General features: G+C 40.4%; 5 protein-coding genes across 7 annotated transcripts in view; 3 read left to right on the top strand and 2 right to left on the bottom strand.

The window, feature by feature from the left end:
• LOC124416319 (SNF1-related protein kinase catalytic subunit alpha KIN12-like) overlaps positions 1 to 883 on the top strand; it is a 43,817-nt gene extending 42,934 nt beyond the window's left edge. The window contains exons 7-9 of the mRNA XM_046897251.1: positions 233 to 336; positions 493 to 612; positions 724 to 883. Of these exons, the coding sequence (XP_046753207.1) occupies positions 233 to 336; positions 493 to 612; positions 724 to 883 (384 nt within the window). The remainder of the gene's footprint in view (positions 1 to 232; positions 337 to 492; positions 613 to 723) is intronic.
• Positions 755 to 4,408, top strand: LOC124413401. The gene is made up of 5 exons (XM_046893952.1): positions 755 to 979; positions 1,865 to 2,102; positions 2,337 to 2,494; positions 3,116 to 3,290; positions 4,178 to 4,408. The coding sequence occupies exons 1-5, from the start codon at positions 942 to 944 to the stop codon at positions 4,406 to 4,408; spliced, it is 840 nt and encodes a 279-aa protein (XP_046749908.1). The 5' UTR covers positions 755 to 941.
• An 863-nt stretch (positions 4,409 to 5,271) lies between these two features.
• On the bottom strand, positions 5,272 to 8,875 carry LOC124413390 (nucleoporin SEH1-A). 2 transcript variants are annotated; one of them, XM_046893931.1, is made up of 6 exons: positions 8,640 to 8,875; positions 8,275 to 8,431; positions 7,909 to 8,170; positions 7,588 to 7,821; positions 7,192 to 7,482; positions 5,272 to 6,295 (listed from the first exon to the last, which is right to left on the bottom strand). In XM_046893931.1, the coding sequence occupies exons 1-6, from the start codon at positions 8,748 to 8,750 to the stop codon at positions 6,118 to 6,120; spliced, it is 1,233 nt and encodes a 410-aa protein (XP_046749887.1). In that variant the 5' UTR covers positions 8,751 to 8,875; the 3' UTR covers positions 5,272 to 6,117. The 2 variants fall into 2 exon arrangements, with proteins under 2 accessions (XP_046749887.1, XP_046749898.1); XM_046893942.1 differs by lacking the exon at positions 5,272 to 6,295 and having other exon boundaries at positions 6,605 to 7,482; positions 8,640 to 8,874.
• A 1,217-nt stretch (positions 8,876 to 10,092) lies between these two features.
• Positions 10,093 to 14,789, top strand: LOC124413365 (anillin-like protein 1). 2 transcript variants are annotated; one of them, XM_046893900.1, is made up of 6 exons: positions 10,093 to 10,287; positions 10,462 to 10,597; positions 10,855 to 12,710; positions 12,846 to 13,637; positions 13,722 to 14,089; positions 14,245 to 14,789. In XM_046893900.1, exons 1-6 carry the CDS (start codon positions 10,258 to 10,260, stop codon positions 14,372 to 14,374), a joined length of 3,312 nt encoding a protein of 1,103 aa, XP_046749856.1. In that variant the 5' UTR covers positions 10,093 to 10,257; the 3' UTR covers positions 14,375 to 14,789. The 2 variants fall into 2 exon arrangements, with proteins under 2 accessions (XP_046749856.1, XP_046749864.1); XM_046893908.1 differs by lacking the exon at positions 10,462 to 10,597.
• Positions 14,790 to 15,729: 940 nt separating this feature from the next.
• On the bottom strand, positions 15,730 to 18,768 carry LOC124416318 (glucose dehydrogenase [FAD, quinone]-like). Its single transcript, XM_046897250.1, has 6 exons — positions 18,374 to 18,768; positions 18,001 to 18,129; positions 17,349 to 17,905; positions 16,621 to 17,083; positions 16,150 to 16,520; positions 15,730 to 15,810 (listed from the first exon to the last, which is right to left on the bottom strand). Exons 1-6 carry the CDS (start codon positions 18,630 to 18,632, stop codon positions 15,730 to 15,732), a joined length of 1,860 nt encoding a protein of 619 aa, XP_046753206.1. The 5' UTR covers positions 18,633 to 18,768.
• Positions 18,769 to 19,791: the final 1,023 nt, after the last annotated feature.

Raw genomic sequence — 19,791 nt, 5'->3', positions numbered from 1 at the left:
ATACATAGGAGAAACTTAAATTTCAACCCCAGGTATATCGCGACTAAAATTTCCGTTTGAAGTTAGGGACTGTTACACATTTAGGCCGAAAAATGATCAACGGGTCTATTCTACTTAGTGTGACTATAAGGAGGGTTGATTTCAGAATTTGAATTCGTTCTCTGAATAATACTTGACTTTTGGATCGTTCAATCCGCATGAAAATATTCTGAGGATATTTTTCATTTTACAGATTGTCGACGAGATAGCCGAGGCTACGAACAGGGACAGAACTTTGATCGAGCGAGACATACTTCAGTCCAAGTACGGAGAGATAGGTGGAATGTACAATATCAAGTGAGTGACGAGAAAAAGGATGAGGGTTGCCAAATCACACTTCGATAAAATACTTCCCCTTTGGAAGATGAACACACGATATCAAAGTGCAGTGTGCAGGTTCAATGCATTCAGCTAGAATAATACTCGTATTTCTATTCTTACGTCCTGAAACAGAGCTCACGTGATGCGCCAAGTAGGATCCTTCCATGCCTTTAAGGCCAGGTCCTGGATCACGACATTGCAACCCGCCAGATACACAAACGCTCAGAATAACCATACCGCCGAAAATTCCAGGTGCGTTTACGTAATTTTATTCGCGATCAATGCTCAGCCGCATAAAGTTCAAAAGCAATTCGCTTTACAGGCCAACTGGATTCTACGTGAATCCTGAATCCACAAGAGCAGCTCCGAGGCGCGGAATGGCTTTCGAAAGATCACTGCCTTCGAAGCTGGTGGCATCCTCGAACGCAGGGTCCAGAGGTGGCGGCACGTGGACCCTGAAAAATGCTGGAATAACTTCTTCCGCCACATGTCCAACTCATGGAAATCAATCTGCGACAATTAGTCCAGGAGTCCACGGCTCGGCCACGCACCACGTCAGGTGGGAAAGCAGCGCGGATCGCATGCAGACCCAAACCATGGCCAGGACTCTCAACAAGAGGTAATCTCATTCGCAGAATAAGAGTTCAGTTCTTGAAACAAAACGCCATGGTCGAATAACATTTTTTACTCAAATCCAGGTGAGTGATTAATTGACTCGAGTAAATTATTTGGTTAAACATTGAGTTTCGTTGAAAAATGAAATTTGCAATGTACTCTATCAAATCATCGTATTCAATCAGTCTAATTACCTTTTGGAAATATAATGTGTCGCTCAACCAACGGAGAATTTTTTTGTTTTAACTACTAAGTAAGTCCGTCTAAGCAAAAGTCGATGACCAAAAGGTTCGCTCAGATTACAATTATATTTGGTTCTCGATGTTGTAAAAATAGCTATTTATGTCGCATGCCCGTAAACCGCCTGTTTTTTTTGGCAAGGATAAAGATTTCAGGACGAGCTGAAGGCGAGCCGGAAGCGAGTACTGAAATTATACGAGCCAAAAAACGGTTTACGGGCATGCCACATACAATATTTTTTACGGTATGGGCATTGAAAAGCAAAACGAAGAGTGAGGTTATGTCGTGATCTGTCCGATGAAGCTACTTTATTCGGCAGTTTGGGATGCGCACTTCGAACTGCGCAGCAAAATTGCGGAATAAAGACTTTATTCCATAACTTTGTGCGCTGCCGTATAAAGCGTCACTTTACGGAACGAAAACTGCCACAAAAAGTGAACTTTTCAATGCCCATGCCGTAAAAAAGAATTTACTTGATAAGGCCAATATTTTTCTGCATAAATTCGTCGTCGATCACTCCAAACTACAACAGTGGTTACTAAGCTTAGGCTCGTTGTGACCAAGAGGTATTCTACTGTACGGAAACAGCATTCCAGCAGAAAAAAACTGTACAAACCGGCTTCTTCTCAAAAAATTACATTCTGCACAGTGTCGCTGGGTTCGCTGAGAGGTCGGTGATCCGGCAACCAGCTCAGCCAATGTCGCGAATTGTTCCACCCCGTGAAGTCCGGACTACTACCCCAAACGTTCATCCGGCTCATCTGCGGCCCGAGATATCGCCTTATAACGATCCCGTGGAACATTGGATAAACCAGAAGTTGAAGAACCTGGAGAAACGAGACCGAAGTTGCCTCCGGGAACAGCCGTATCACGCCTCCACTCACAGCGTGAGTACTTAGTAAATCAAGCATATCGGCGAGAGATGTCGCATTCTTCCAAAAATTAAAAACTCGTGAATGAATTGAATGTTATTTTTCATTCCTCATATCGACTCCTTTTTGAAAAAATATTACTTGATTATCCTTCCATGCGCTTTTCACCTGCAATATTTTTCATCTCAAGAGACTTATTTTATCTGACTGTAATCCGTATTAATTATGACTAAGAATTGCAATGTGCAGAATGAACAATTCCAGCCTGTGGCAGTCGAGGCCGAACATGACGCGCGAAACGATCGACCCTCGCTTCCTACGATTCAAACGCTCTGCAAAGACATCCGCTCGAACCAGCCGGGTGCAATGGGTCAAGGAGATCGAGTTACCGAGCGATGTTTCTACAGGTAAGCCCTGAACGCCGCAAGCTCAACTACTTACATTCCAAGGAACATCAGTTTGGTGTCTCTCTCTGATTTCGTTGAGACTCATGTATGTTGTAGAACATTCAAAACTAAGAGAAAGATATTTTTTTTATCCGCGGAAAAACGGTTTGAAGGGGTGCAAAACGACTCCCAAAGATGGGCACCCAACGAGAAGATTTCTTGACGCACTTGATATGGATTTGAATGAAACGAACGCTGAAGTTTTCCTATTCGTTAAAAAAACATTTCAGTGTTGGTAATACGTCAAAAAATCACCCCGTTGAGTGCCCATATTTGGGGGTCGTTTTCATCCCTTTGAACCATATTTTCGGAGATAAAAAAAAAATACGTGTCTCTTAGTTTTCAATGTTCTACGATATACATAAGTCTCAACGATATCAGAGGGGGACACCAAACTGATGTTCCTTCTTCGTTGCGGTTAAACCATTTTCTAAAAAATGACCACACAACCCTGTACTAAACGAGCCGCAAAAACGTAGGTATTATAAATATTATAAACACAGCGTTGTCTTCATATCTTGCTGCACAATGTTTTTGAAAAAAACTTTACATCGAATAAAGTATATCGACGTTCAACTGCAGGTCTCCAGCGGTGAAAACGGATCTTCGAACGACGAGGGTCGTCCTATCAACCGGAACCCGGACGTCGGAAAGAAATATCCGACGTTCAAGACCCCTGACTGCTAGCACCGAAAGCCACAACCCCTCGCTGACAAAGGCTGAATCTAAACACGGGGTGACCAGAACTTCTAACAAAGTAAGGTAGCCCTAGATCTCTAGAACTTGTGCAGGGGGTGCAAAAATGTTTTGTTGTCCTTCTTGCACATTGACTTTGGTGAAACTTTATCCTGTAAATTTCTGGCAGTTTAATATTTTCGCATAGTCTAATCGTGCAGGAACTATGTCGAGTAACTCGAGGCAGAAATATCGAGAGACTTTCGTTAAATTAATTTGTCAAAAGATCCATTGGGGTCTAATAAGTATCGGGATGCGCCATCTTGGGATTAAAAAAATAATTACGCAATTGCAAAATTGTATGTAATTTAACTCTTCTTCAACTCAACATAACGAATTGGAAATTCTCCAGTCTGCACAATCTTTTCTGTACTTTTATAATCGTGTAATTACGCCAAAATCCATAAAGGCTAGAAGTCATTATAGAACTTCGTTAACGGATGAATGGAACAAGCGAGGAGTTAATCACTCGTGAAATGTGGTGTAAGCTTTTCCGGAAATCTTGTGAAACTCTTGAAATATTTGAAATCTTCCTAAGTATTCTGTAATCGTTGAAATCTCATGAAATCTTCTGTAATTTTTAAAATCTTTTGAAATCCCGGAAATTTTCGTTTGAAAGAATTCCTTAGAAAATCCATGAAGTCTCGTGTGAAATATTCTGAAATCGTCCGAAATCTGTTAAAATCTTTTAAAATTTGTTGAAACCTTTTGAAAAAAATCCATTGAAATCCCATGAAGTCTCTTGTAATCTTTTAAAATCCTTTGAAATCTTTGTGCTCTTGAAATCAGGTGTACATAAAATCGATGAATGATTAACCCCTCGGTAACGAATAAACCGTGAATCGTGTTGTAACTTTGACGCCGAAACGACAGAGTTTTCTATAAATTAGATGAAATGCTTGCGATTAGTGCGAAGAAGCGTGCAGCATCGAGCAGATCGGCGCGGCGGTTCGATCGGCGATCAGCGCCCATGAAAGACGATCGGCAAGAGTGTCGTCGCCCTGCAAGGGAGCTGCGCCCTCTCGACGAAGCCTCGGCGTCTCGAATTCCAGGACTCCGATGTCCGACCGACTGCAGGAGCGTCTGCGAAACGTGCAGCGAGAAGCGCCGGCTTTTCACTGCCATTTCAAAGAAAATTAAACACATTCGAAGGAAACCGACACAATAATTTGCTCCACTCTTTTATTCTGCAATCTCGTAGTTCGTTCGCAGATCTCTGGCGCATGCTAAAAAAATGTTTTCTTTGATCTATTGTCGTAGGTGTAGCCCGGCTTCCTGTTTAGATGAACAAGACGTACTGTTGTTTGTTCTATTTTTTTTTTATTCATCTTCATCGTGTGAAGAACCTCAAATAATAAAATAATTCTGTAATAAGAAGATACAGAATATTGGAAGGATATTTTAGACATTGAAAATTCGAATTGAATTGTCCCAGCAAAATTATGATTAAGGAAAATACTTTATATTTTTCTAGCGTTTTTTTTTTTTTTTTTTTTTTTTGTATTATTGACAGCAGAAATCATGAGTTGCAATTCAATTATTGATGGGCAGCAACTGAGTAGAGGACACGAGAATTTGCAAAAGTCGATCTCGAAATGCCAAGTGTTCTCAATTTGCTACCGAGCTCGTGAACTGATAATTGTACGTAGAGATTATTGCTTGTATTGTGTCAAGATTTATGAAATTTAGAAGCAAAAAAAAATCACCAAATTTGACTCGATTTATATATTGTCTTATTTGAACATGCACTAATGTTGTTTATACGGTATTTATTATAGGTATTTATTAATTGTGTATGCACTTCCCATCTCGAAGAAACTTTAAGTTTCGGAAGGATGGTAAATTTAACGGCGCAGAACACGTGTACATAAATATAGAGAATCAATAAATTGATAGCGTTTGAATGAACTGCGTTATTTTCTTCGTCATTACACGATAAATAAATATTTGAAACAAATACTGAAGCGGAATTTTCTCAACCAAGTATATACCAAAGAAGATTTATTTTCATATAATAAGTACAACGCGAGTTTTTGAACAATATAGGTATACATATACGTAAACACTTCTATACAAAAAAAGATAGGAATTTAGTTGTTTTTTAATGGAAAAAAATAAGTAACCGACTTAGTGTAATATAATATCGTTGGTACTAAATGAATAAAAAATTCGTTTAATTCTACGTATTATGTAGAAAAGTATCAACGAAAGGAACTAAAAGTTAATACCGTATGCGGTACACCCTATAAGGCTTATCCTATATTTATACATCTGCTAAAACCCATTAAAAATATTTTGCTTCTCTTAATACTGCGCGATTATACTTTGAAGAAATACTTAACAGACATATCCTGTTGCGATTATTGTCTGTCATATACATGTGAGTTATTCGATTGTAATCCTGTTACTTTGCATTGCTAACTCATGAGATTTGATTTTTTTAAGCTAGAAAGAAAAATACGAGGCTAAAATTCCAATTAGTACAAATACACAATCCTGTGTAATACTGTTTCAGAATCTCAAATATCCACGTATGACTACAGTGAGTTAATCAAAAGATTATCATTAGTGTTATTTGTTCCAGTAAAGATCTTTCAAGTATACCGCTTGTTTCACATCATCGAAACCAAGTATGATTACTTGATACCAAGTATGATAGTATCATTTTAAATATCACATTTATCCGAAGCTGTTAAGGCGACAGAAATGCAGTCTACGTGTATAAATCAGTCGATAAATTTGTAAAATTTTACTACAGTATAATTAATCTGCTCCGTTGTCAAATCGACCAATTAATTCGCAAACTTAGTAAGTTATCAATGGCTCGTGCGTAAGAAGCATTTAAAAATTTACTTCTTCGATTTTTGGCGTTCTATGATTGGAGGAGGGGGGAGTGATGGTTCGCTTGGATTTCCAAGCCACACAGACTTGCTGAAGCGGCCTTTTATTACCGGAGCTTGCCATTTACTAGTCGACAATATTGTCGCCGTTGGTCTCTCCGCTGTAACCGTGGCTATTGATATATTCCTGAAAAGACAAAAAGATACATCGAGTTACGAAACCAATTATGAGTGATAAAACTTTAAATTCACTTCACGTGTATCGAACAGTTGTGAGGAAATATGTAAGGTAAGTACTTAGTCCAAATTCGAAGTGTTTAGTGATTTATCTTGAACCCGTAAATATCCAGAATCCATGGATTTAATTTACATTCAACGGTTATAATAAATGTTATCCCTCTCACCCGTTCCTAAATTTTGATATGAGTAAATTTGGCCGTCTATTTTAAGAAACATAAAGAAATTGCAAGATGGGTTACAGGAGAAAATAAAAAGGTGCTCGGGTCTATAGGAATAATATTTATTAAAAACTGGGCTCACATTACATTACAAATATCGATGATATTATATGCTAAACAATTGTAATAAACTTACATGACTCTAAAACTGAGAACGGAGAATATGATCTGATGTAAAGGAACCTATTGACGTAAAGTGTAAAGGATGTTTTGATATATCTCAAATAAATTAAATACTTTGGTGTAAAAGTGTGCGTAACATAGAGGAAAAAAGAGATTTCTTCACTTTTGTACACAAGTGATTTAATCCGAACAAATTGTTTTCACGATATATTGACTATTTATTGATTTTTTCGATTCAGTATCATCAAATCTGTTGCTTAGAAATTCACGAAGAGAGACGAGTGAAGATAGAAAGTGACAGAGAAAGGATGATTATTTAAAATCGGTGAAAATTTTAAGATTATAAATCGTTACTCGCTAATCTGTTCTCAATCAATTAAACAGGAGAGAAAAGTAATGATGTATAAATTATATTACATAATTCAAAACGGAAATATTAATCGTTCTCAATTAGTGCCACGGTACTTGATTAGGATGACTGATGGAACCCAGCTTGTAGTACCTTGTGGTGGATAACGGTGCCTGAGCTCCTGAGACCGAGTGACTCGGAGGTGTTGCTATCTGTGGAATTTCGGCACTGTGAGCCGAGGTTCCATCTCCCTTCAAAACTGCTACACATTTCCAATTATTCACGTAATTATCTTTCCATAAACGAACGCAGCCGTCATCTCCTGAACTCGCTAATATGGTCCCCATTATGTTCCAGCACACTCGCCACACCGTACAATAGTGATCATCGAACTGGGCAGCAGTCGTTATTTCAAACCGGGACAAACCGCTTTGAGCTGCATCTCTGAGGAGAAAAAAAACAACATTTGATTACCAAATTTTCAACGCCAATCATCGCACGAGAGTATTTCCTTAAAAACAATCTCTTCCCACTCTTAACGAAACTTACTGCATTGGTTTTAGCGTAACAATCCGTACATCTTTAGTGGCTATCGCTAAAGTGTGAAAACTACGTCCCAAGTTGGGTGCGAAGGCAATATCGTGCACGGGATCAACGACGTTGGATAACGTCTCTGTTTTTGTCCACCGTCTACTGTTTTCTGAGTATTCGTATATGAAGACCTTGCCTCCACTCGAAGCATTTGAGTCGTCGCTTCCAACGGCGAGCATAGGTGGATGCAGCCTGAAAGAGAAGGAAAACACTGTATTTACCCTTATTTTTTATGCGTTCAATTCCCGCAATATTGCAGAGTATTTTGACTATGTATACCGCGACAGTGAAGGATTCCATGTTAAACAACTACATGGAAGTTTACAGGTAATTTCATGCTGCAGGGTCCACTGGCTCAGGTTCATGACATCCGGTGCTTCGTAAATTCTGATTACTCCATCTGCGCTGCAGGTCGCAAGGAGAAGACCCAGAGTCTTTGGCGCAAACTTAACGTCTGTTACTGACGTCCGAGAGTCGACCAAGTTGGTCCGCCGCACCCAATGTCGCATTCCTCGTTCACCCGAGCCTGAACCTTCGCCAACTGAAATTTGTTTCTTACAATCAATGTGAACGCTGTGAGAAACTCTAACAAAAAAAAAATTCTCTGCTGTTATCACTTCCTAACTCCAAGTCAGAAATTTATACCGATTTCTTCCCAGACTGCCGCGGTTCTATCAAATGAACACGTTGCCAAGACCTGACCAAACTCGGGATGAGCCCAGGTTACTTTCCACACAGATCCGCTGTGTGCTTTCCATGATGCTGTCAAGTGCCAGTTATCGTGTTCGTCCTCGTCCCAAACCTATGGAAAGATCATAACAAGATGAAAGTGTGAACGAAAATACTGCTGTGAAACCAATTTTGGCAAGGCGATGAAGTGCGACGAACGAGAAAAGGATTCGACAGAATTACGGTAGGGGAAAGATAATTATGTGATTATGCGAATGAAGTTGAGAAAATGGGTGATATGAGTGAGAGAAATTTGAAATTCGCTTAGATGCGGTACTCACTTTAACAAACTGATCGCTGGAGCATGTTGCCATTCGTTGACCATAAAAATCGTAAGCTATGTCATGTATCAGGTCCTTGTGTTCGGCATTTATACTGTGGGCTTCGAACATTTTCTACCCTATCATCAACAATTGCTCGGATTTATTGTTGATAAACAAAGCCGATTCTTTTCCCGCCCGTGGCGTACTTGCGACTCCAACTCCAACGCACAACTAGGTTTAAGGTTAGGTTCGTTCAGGCTTGATTCGGCATGAAATTTGAGGTTAAGGTTTAGGTTAAGTTACGTTACGACAGAATATGTTAGGTTGAGACAGGATACTTTCGCCTAGCTTTACGTGATTCAACTACCCGCCTTTCATTCCAGAGATTTAAACCTGCGGTTGCCTATATACAGGCGCGAGACAAAAACACCCGCAAGAAACATTTACTTAACAAAATTTATTACTTCTACTTGAAACAATTTTTTTACTTCACTAATAGCTCGATTCAAAGATAAACCAGCAACAAGTGCTTGAAAAAACTTTCATAGCTGTATTGATCTCATATTTTCATTTATGAGCTAAATCGAAAGCACAGTAAATATAATTATAAACAATAAAACTGTTAATTTGGCTAATCTTCCCAAACATACATTTCTCTGTTCACATAATTGTCATGAACATTGTATCAAGGTTTTTTGGACTACTGATTCCAAAAGTGAAGTAAATTTTATCAAATTTAGGAACCAAATGATGACTGATTTAATATGATGAGCTGAAATGGATTTTGTACTCATCGATAATGGAAAAAATATTTTCGACTACCTTGCTCCAAAGTATCAAATCAGTAAGTTGCATTGCCTCAATATTAACAAGTCAACTCGTATTCTTTCGTAGTTCCAATTTCACAACATTATATACGGACTAAAGAAGATAGAACAATACTTTGAAATTGTCATCGTAGGTCTGATTCATCACAACAAATGTACTTGTAAAGAGATATAAAAAAATATTATGAAGATAAATGCAAAATCAGGAAATTATCAGGCAAGTTGGTGAATTCGATTCTTAAAAGATTCCGAATCAAATTAGGGATACATCATCAAATAATTCAATTCAAAAATAACATTCACGAAAATTTATGTTACGTGGTTACTTAAATATGATACGTGTTATTCCATTAAATGTTCCAAATAATTACTTCACGCGAGATTGATTTAAAAATACACATTCACGTCTAAATACATATTCACAAAAATTGTTTCATTCATCGGTAAGAACTGATTCATCCTCAAAAGTTTTCACAAGTTTCGTATACATACAGTCCATGTGTCATATTTCGCGGTCAGTTTTACTTGATAGTACCAGCTCTTGTTGACAAAGAGCGACGTGTTTTGGTTAGATCAACGCGTAAGAGTGTAGTCTTCAAATACCAATAAATGTATTTGAACTTGAGGAACTGACAGTTGACTCATTGTGCCCAGCGAGGTTATTCTCCTTATCTCCCTAGAGTATTTCGTTCGTGCAAATAAAACGAATCAGCTACCGCTGAGAGCTGCTGCATTTTGAGAACATTTCACCATTCGTTGGTGATCCGTAGTGAAGAGTGTTTCGCTGTTCCGCTGTTGTTTCGTCCAGGATGGATTCGACACAAGATCCCTTCACGCGGGTATGTAGAATAAATAGTAACTGCACACTATCCACAGAGACGTCCAAAGCCTAATGCTGACATAAGATTTAAGTGTCATAGCAATCGCACATTCTCGTTAAAGTTGAATAAATAATGCTGGGCTCTCTCGAGATTGTTGCGCTTAATTATTTTCTAATAAAATATCGTTCTTAGCGCATGCTACAACGTGCTAGCATGCGTCGAATTCGAGGGGGGAGCTTGCGTTGCAGTTCGGATGATCTGCGGAGAAAATCGAGCATTTTGCAAGCCATTAATGACAAGCCTGCAGTTAAGATCGCAGGGATTGCAGGTACATTTTTTTTTTTTTTTTTTTTTTTTTTATTCTACAATTTTCAATCCGGATTATTCATAAACTACTTCGTGCACTTCGCAGTTGTTAATTATACAGAAAATGTAGAACCATGATTATGGAAATTAGTTAGCTGTATATTGTACGATGTGTAAATAATACACGAAATGTATTGTTCTGAAAATTATTTTCACGGGGAAACTTGGGTGCGTGCCGTTCCATAGTCCAAAAGTTGTAATACTGCCGTCTATTTATAGATTGTGAAATGATCAGCCGGGGAGACTCCAATGAAAACATGTTTGCTGGTGACAAACGGTGCGCCCTACGAAGAACGAGTCTAACGACGAGTGATGGTCTGATATCGCGACGAAGCGATCTTCCCAATTTTCATTTTGCAGGCCAAGATAGTTCCTCGCATCTTACTGACCAGTCGAAGTCTAATTCTGCTGACTGCCAAAATCCTCGAGTTCTCCAACGATCTGTGAACGGTGAGATCCTGCCGAGAATCGGTGTGAATTTTGAAAGTAACGAGGATAAAATAATGTCGAAAACTTGTGAAATTCCTGCTAAAAAATATACAGAAAACAGCAACGACAGTGTAACGACAACTCAGAAGCGGACAAAAAGTGACGACACCGCGAAGGCGGAAACAACAGAAACTTGTTCGAATGTGAGAAAACCGCGCTCTGGGAAATCTGAAAAAAGAAAAGACGACGAGGGAGAAAGTGACTCGGATTTGTCGGAGACTTTTGACCCGACTTTTTTGAATATGACTGAAAACTCAACGAAGGACAAGCAGCGTTCGCCGCCGACGTATATAAAAGGATTCGAACTTGGTAACGTGAAGTGGCGAGGACCGCTTCACGATGCTTGTACAACGAAAAAACTGCAACGAAAAAGGGATGAGGATTTTTTGGACAGGATTGCCGATGATCGTGAGGCAATAAAACGCTACTCCTGGTGTGGCAGCCCCGAGGAACCTAAACTGTTGAAGACTGTGCAAGGGGAGATTTCGATACCGCCCACGATGAGACCGGAACTGAGAACAATTGGCAAGTGTAAACAGAAAGCAATTAACGATAGAGTCGAAGGTTCACCCTCCAAGACTTTAGCAAATAAAAGACCGGATAAGATATCGTTGGATGTGAACATCACAGGTAATTTAGCAGAGAAAAGATTTTCAGCTATTCCTGAAGTTCTTCCTGACTCACCGACCACCCCTCTAACCGCTGAGATAAGACGCTTAGACGCCGATATTGGACGGCTGGAGTTTCATCCGGACTTTTACACTCCGGACAACGACATTGACCTGTCACCACCTGATCGGATTTACCCAAATTTATCGAAGATTAAGTTCACGCCAACGGGATACACTCCCAAAAAGCTTTACAATTCACCTTACAATCCTGACCAAGCGTGTACGGCATCAACGGCTAGTAAATCGACGGTCAGCAAAAACTGCCTTAACTTCGATGAAAATACAAATTCAACCCGCAACAGCGACTCCCCGAATAATATTAATAATCTAGCAATGTCGAGCAGGGTTTCAGAAAGTGTAACGTCGACCAGCGGTGGGCCAATATCGAATTTGGACCAGAAAACCAAAACGCCCGAGATGAAATGTGCCGCAAATAATAGCGATGTGAGTAAGAATGACAGATTCAAGCCGAATTTAGAATCGACTCGAAAGTCTTCACTTACCGACTTGTCAAAAAATACCGCCTCCAGTTCTCACCCTTTACAAACTACCACATCCTCCACGATCACGTCACCGAAATCTCCCGAGGGTTTGGCAAGCCCGCCGAACACTTCGTCTCCGAACGATAAGACCCTCGACTCCACAATGCCCTATGATGTTGACAATTTTTTGGCCGACGCGCTTGGGGATGAACTTTACAACACCACCATGACATACCCGCCTTCCGAGGGGCAACAAAAAAGTTTCTCAGAATTTGGCGCCAGTGACTTGGTATCCGAAGAAAGCACGCCGGCACAGAGGAAGAGCAGTTCGGCTTTGAGGAAGACGCAGATGACTGAATCCCCTCATCCGTACACCAGCACTTTCAGCAGAGGCATGACGATTTATAGATCGTTCACTCAGAGTATTAAAAACGTATGTTGAGCCTTCTGCAACACATTTAGTCCAATTTATCTTTCACGGTGTTCTATCAACTATTTGATATGTACCTACAGGCGTTATTCTCTCTTTCATAATTTGCGTGATGATTGACGTGATAAAATGTTTCAGAAACTGCGACCTGGACTCAAGTCTCAGCCAAAAACCACGAGGAACGATGCCGCTTCAACGATGCAGCTCAAAAGCGACGACAAGACGATACAAACCCTCCTTCAGGAAGCAAGCATTCAACAGACGATAATGTACCAGGCTAATAAAGCACTGACCTTCTGCCACTCGATGAAGGAATTCTCGTCGAGTACCGAGCAGGTTGAATCGGAGAGATCACTTCTGGTCGCAGGCCTGAGGAAAACTGCTATCCTCGAAGAAATCAAACGGCGACAAAATTCGGAGCTAAACAATAACGTCGAGGAGCCTTGCGAAACGGGTGAAGTTACGATAAAGAACTTCAGTCTACCACTGAAAGAGGATATACTCGAATTCGAGTCCAGGACGGGGGACTTTGTCCAATGGTTCGTGATCACCGTTTCCCAAGGACCGTCCGTATGGGCCACCAGACCAATATCCTGCCCGCTACAAAGTCCTAGGATTATATTCCCGGACACATTTTTCATCCCCAACCTCGTCCCGAACTTCAAAATCACCGTCAGGATCTACTGCTTGAAACTCCGCAGGACCACTTTCAATTACGACGACAAATATCACCTGAACAAGGCTGAAAAACACGCGACGTGTCCCTCCCCCAAGAAGCTGATACTTAGAAAAAGTGAGAAGCCTATTTCACCGGGAAAACAGCGCCAGATTGAGTCTGCACCGATCAGAAACACCTCCTTCGTACTTTCAGGGACGGTGGAACTGTATCTGCACGATCTGAGCTTGACTTCGCCATGGCCCTTGACTTCCGTGAGTAGCTATCTATATGTGTTTTTCGAACAATAATCTCTGTAGTTTTGGGTTCGTCGACTCGAATGTACGCTGTGTTATCAGGTATTACAAGGAAGCGTTCTTCGCGGTACAATCGACCTGACGCTTTCCTGCAAGCTCCACTTGTCGGTTTCCCACGCTGGTTTTTTGACCCACGGTGACGAGGCCGGTGGTTTTGCGGCTTGGAACCGGAGATGGTGCGTCCTTCAGGGCCAAACTCTGATGTTTTGGAATTATCCGTGCGACCAGGAAGACAAGGAACCGCTGACTACCATCGATCTTACCAATTGCATCTCATCCGAGATAAGTACCGTCGAAAGATCGATGTGCGCCAAGCCGAGGACCTTGCTGATAGAAACCTTCAGACAGAGGAGTGTGTTGGACAGAAATAGCATGTTACTCGAGTGCCGATTGTCCTGCACTGTAGTTCGGTGAGTTATCGCCTTCGTTTTTATCCTGGCTTTCGATCCAGGTGACGAAATTTCTTTACTGTATAAAGTAGAACTTGAACCCGCTGTGTGACTGTATTTGTCTGGGGTATTTTTTGTTCGATTTCAAAAAAACACCATCAATATTCTCTTTACAGAAACCTGTTATGCTGCGATACGGTGAAAGAATTAAACCAATGGAAATCGAATCTTAATCGCGTGGTTTCAGCGTTGCGGGATTGGAACGTGACCTGCCGATTTCCTAACGAGCAAGTCTCCGACTTGTGATTTCCCATTTTTTACATCATGTGTTTCATCTGACGTCTGTTATTTATGAACTGCAATTTTAATCGTGTCTTTGTTATTAATATTTTTGTAACAAACTTATTGCGTGTGCCTGTAACAATTTATTATTACTGACGGACATACCAAACTCTGTTACGTACAGCGTATATGTTTTAAAAATGATGGTACTATACCATCCAATGACTTATCATTCTATCAATGTGCATAAAACACATACATATTACATACTGACAAAACGAAAGAAATAAAATTCGGAACGTGGACAGAATTACGAATTCTTAGGTACTTTTAATTATCGATAACATTTGTACAACTTTGAATCACACAAGTTGGTAGCTAAATTAGATGACATTTTGAACAAGTGAACCAATTTCCATGCACCTTAAACATTAATAAATGTACATCATACAAGTGAGAAATGTGTTTTTGCGCGCCAGCGACAGTCCCGGAATTTCACATTTATTTTTTACGAGGCTACGAAGAGAGCGCCAACGTAGAGCTCTGCCGCGAGGGATACACCAGCGCATCAGTCGTCACTACACCACGGACCAATCCGGAGTCACGACGAATCCAACCGCCTATCAGCGTCCGCGACAGGGGAAATGGACGTAGCGATGTGCTAGATTTAAGAAATACATAATCGTAGAGCCGATGAGAACCGAGCAATATTACGAATTGTAAAAGCGGATGTAAAGACACGAGCTACTGACAATTTTAAACTTTCGAAAGAGTTTGTCGGAGTTAGGGTTTGAGTCGGCTGAGAGAAATCGTCTGATTACGACGCAGGCCAATTTCTGGTGTAGCTGAAACGCGGTATGCGCTATCGAATATCTGCGAAGAAATTTCGAGACCGATTTAAATCGGTATACCGACCAACGTTTGGCCATTTTGAAATTGCGTTGAGGAGTTTCTCGAAATTCATTTGCCTTATTTGGTGGCCGTAGCTTGAGTTTTCGAGATAACGCATAAAGTAGCTTTTGTTTGTTGAAAATTTAGAGCAGAGTCACGGTTTTCGTTAATTGTTTTTTTTTAATCACTTTGATTGCAGAATGTATTATTTTATTTTATTTTGTTAAATTGCTTAGCGTCTCGAGTATCCGTTCTTTCTCTCCACAAAAATAAAAAATATTGACGGTAACGCAAAGTCAGCGGTTCGTAGTGTCGTATAAACTTTTATTGTTTTTAATATTGAATTATAGATAGACGATACAAGTTTCAAAATGAATCTTATGCAAGATTCTTTGAAAACTCCGGTGTTTTAGTCACGTTTACATACGTGACTAATCACGCAAGTACATTCGTTTCGTAGGAATAACTCCTGTTCAACCACGTAGAAATCAATGGTAATGTTTTTTGATGAAATCTGCTGCTCGCTCCGCAATCATCATTGTCGGTGTCGCAGTATTTCCAGAAATTACCTGTAAATAAAGTTATAAGGGTAGTTTTGAGAACCAAGGCATGAAATCATATTTTTAAACTACCAATGAAGTAAGGTCCAGCGTAAACGTTCGTATGCGTTGATGTACGTTGATATCGCACCATCCATAGTTACCTTTACAATAAGACCTCTGAACTGATATCAAACTGCAGCCACAACTTCACACTCTTACCACTTAAACGACTGAATGTTTTTATAGCCTACCCTCTGATAACATGAACAAATTAGATCAATCGTGTGACAATAGACTAATTTCTGATGAAAAAGAGATGATTATAATACCAGCTTGACAATTTGAAAGTTTTGTCACAAAACCCACCTTAGGCATGACGGAAGTATCTACAACGCGCAGTCCTTTGATACCCCGAACTCGAAGCTTATGGTCGACAACTGCCATTGCGTCATGATCGGGGCCCATTTTACAGCATCCGTTTCCGTGACCCACGCCTCTTACACTCTGGCGTAACGCACACTTCCAGTACTCAGTAGTGGAAAAAGTGTAATCTCTGCAGGCTTCGACGGTTGGCATTGACAACGTCATATTATGGGATCTCAAGGTATTTGTATTAGTCAACTTTAGAATACTATTTATTCCGTCCAAAAGACGATCGACATCGCTAGATTCGCTCAAAAAGTTACCCCAGATCAAGGGGCTTTCAAAAGGATCAGTCGAGGCGAGACTAATTCGTCCTAAACCACCGGATGAAAGGATCAGTATTATTTCTCATTGGATATTGGAATGTCATTGTAAGATCTTCATGAGCCATTGCGTTATACAGTATTTACATACCTCTACTCTTCGGGTGCAGGTGCAATGCTGACAATGATAAAGTACGTCGCCCCGTGCTACGAAGAGCCCCAATTTCACCCGGCGCACAGTCAGCGAGGTAACCAGTGCTGAATATTTGGATATCAGGATAGTCAGGGGTTGTTGCACTGGAAGCTAGCTGAGCGAATACCCCAGCTATTCCATAACTGGATAATGGACCAGTCTGAGAGGCAAGGTACTCGGCAGCAGCAGCCCAATTGTTGTCGTATACATCATTCTCGTTGATAGTAAAAGTAAGTGGGAAGAACGGGTGGTCGTTATAATTGCTGCCGACGCCAGGCAAGTCCTTGATTACTGTTATGCCCATGGACTTGAGGTGGTCCTTGGGCCCAATGCCAGAGAGAAGTAAAATGTGAGGCGATTTGACATTTCCAGCGCTGAGAATCACTTCTCGCGATGCACGAACCATCTTGAACTCACCACTCTGAATCAAATTATAATATACTGCGCTTAATCGGCATAGGATTTTGTCAAAATAGGCCATATTTAAGCAGGTAGTGCTCAAACTACAATGGCATCACCGTTTACCCTCTTCATTCTACCTAAGCAATTGGGTTGGCTTTACGACGGACGGATTGACGTTAGTCTTTCATCACTACAATCAGCCCAACGATTATGCGACAGAGATTTGTTGTAAGCCCTATAATCTCGACATGGAGTATGTGAAACCTAAGTCACATAATTATTACCTTAAAGTACTCAACGCCGACTGCCTTTCCATCCTCGATTAGTACTCTTGTAACGGTGGAGTTCAACGAAATGTGTAGATTCTCACGGTTCCTGATGGGCCGTAGATACGATGCAGCACTGCTACGTCTGACTCCATTTTTGGTTGTGGTTTGTGCTATTGTAAACCCAGTGACGTCGTCTCCGTTGAGATCTTGACTGACGTCAAATCCTGCCTCTTCTGCTGCTCTTATAATAGAATAGGCAAAGGAAGGTTGATAAGAAGATCTCTCAATGAAAAGCGGACCCCCAGTGGCGTGCCAGAATTTTCCAACTCTATCAATTTCAGCGTTATCCTCCGCCTTCAGAAAGAATGGTTTTACTTCGTCCCAAGTCCAGCCCTCATTACCCATAGCAGCCCAATTGTTGTAGTCCGTTGGATTGCCCCTCAAATAGATCATTCCATTGTGCACCGTACATCCACCGAGAACTTTCGCTGCGGGGTACAAACAAGATCCGTTCGTTGAAAGGCAGGCGTGACTTTCGTTCGTGGTTCGGTATCCCCATTCCAAACTGGACCCTTATACAAAGCAGAGATTTGACTGGTGGTCATCATATGAATTCAAAGACCATCATAAATTAAACAAATTAAGCTTGGTCTCAATTATTTACCACCTTGTATAACACTGGCAAAACTCGGAATTTGTGCAGATGTAGGTTCTTCATCACCAGCTTCAAGAAGTAAGACTTTCCAGTGAGAAATCTCGCTTAATCTTGCAGCCATCACAGAACCTCCCGCACCACCTGAAGTAAGACTCATCTTCAATTTTGAGGGTGACTAGAGATTTTACAATGTATAAGGTTTAATTGACATGATCTGCATAGTCGGAAGAACCTCTCAAGTATCCAAGCATGCCCTAATCAATGAAGAAATCCTCTTTGCGATTACCGTCGGAAATAGGTATCAGTTTCTTTTTCAACGTTGCTAACGTTCAAAGATTTTCCTGTGCAAGTTACTCACATTTGTCTTTCATCGCTTAGAACTTACCGCCGACTATGATAAAGTCATACTCGAGATCTGGTGACTCGATGGGCCTCACGCGCTCGCATATTCCAGATATTTTTTCGTTCTTCTGTGTCAACAAGTCCAGGACAGACATGAACATGACGGAGTTAGGGTCACTGGTACTGCACATGTCTGCTAGAGAAGGGCCTGGAAGTTGCCTCTCGTTACAGGTTTGTGCCAAAGTTAGGTGATGAGTCATCCTTACGGATAGCAATACGATAAGTTGCAACTTAATATACATCTTGAATATCAGCCGTTATTGACATGAATTATATCTTTCCCTGTCACCACGTTTTTCTGATTATCAAGAATCAACTGGAATTACAGTCAAAGTCGTGATCGGAGTTTTTCTGTCAAAACTCGTTTATTTTATGAATATCTACCGAGATATCTACCACAATTCTAATAATTCCATGGACGAACGCTCGAAATGGACTAACCGTCACCTTGTCGTTTTACTCATGGGACAAAGTGTTGTTGACGGTGGCCTATATAATGATACAAAATTATTATTACGAGACTGTCAGCTCTATATCGTAGCTTATTCAGGCATATGCGGTTACTGTTCAAAAATATGTGTTAGGGTTGACAAAGTATTTTCTCAAGTCAAATGATCTAGCCACGTCATCTGTATGTTTGACGTATGTACCTGTAACGTGTGAAGAAACGGAACTTTTTCATATAAATAAGTGAACAGCTTGAGATTGTTCACTAAGTTTATACACTGATGGAATAAATATTTCCATAGAGAGATATTGTCCAATTATTACGATTCAAGCCGTTTGGTTTGCGATACTTGTGGCTTGTGAACACAAATAGACTAGAACCGGCGTTCAAAGTCGATGAAAAATAGACGTATCTATGTGACATACAGTACTTCTATGAAACCTGATAATCCCAAGGTGTTTTGTCATTTTACAATGTTGAGAAACAAAGAACTTGGCGATAAAGTATACTTGCAGACAAAATTACGATAAATTGGAATCTCATTTTTATGCCAAGTATCAGCCGTTATAGACTTCAATTTTATCCTTTCCTGCTAAACCGTTACTTCAATCTCAGGATTTCCTGTTCATTCGCATGAAGCCGACATCACAATAAAAGTCGTTATCACAAATTTGTGTCTCTAATAATGCAATATTTCAAATTTTCTGGACCTACTCTTGAAAGCGTCAGACTATCACCCTGTATTTATATTATCTTACAACATAGTGTTATTGGACGTGGCTTATCGTCGTCTAATATTGTTATAATGACGTTGTCAATGCTCCATCGGTGCTTATTCAGGCCTTGCGACTGCCATTAAAAATTATACATTGTGCTTGACAGAGTGGTTTTTCTCAAATCAAATGTCGCAGCTGTGTTAACTACAGGTATGTTCGACGTGTAAGACTATTGTG

This window comes from Diprion similis, chromosome 2 (assembly GCF_021155765.1).
Source record: "Diprion similis isolate iyDipSimi1 chromosome 2, iyDipSimi1.1, whole genome shotgun sequence".
Lineage (NCBI taxonomy): Eukaryota > Metazoa > Arthropoda > Insecta > Hymenoptera > Diprionidae > Diprion > Diprion similis.
The sequence above is the reverse complement of the archived record's forward strand: the minus strand, read 5'-3'. Positions and strand labels throughout refer to the sequence as shown.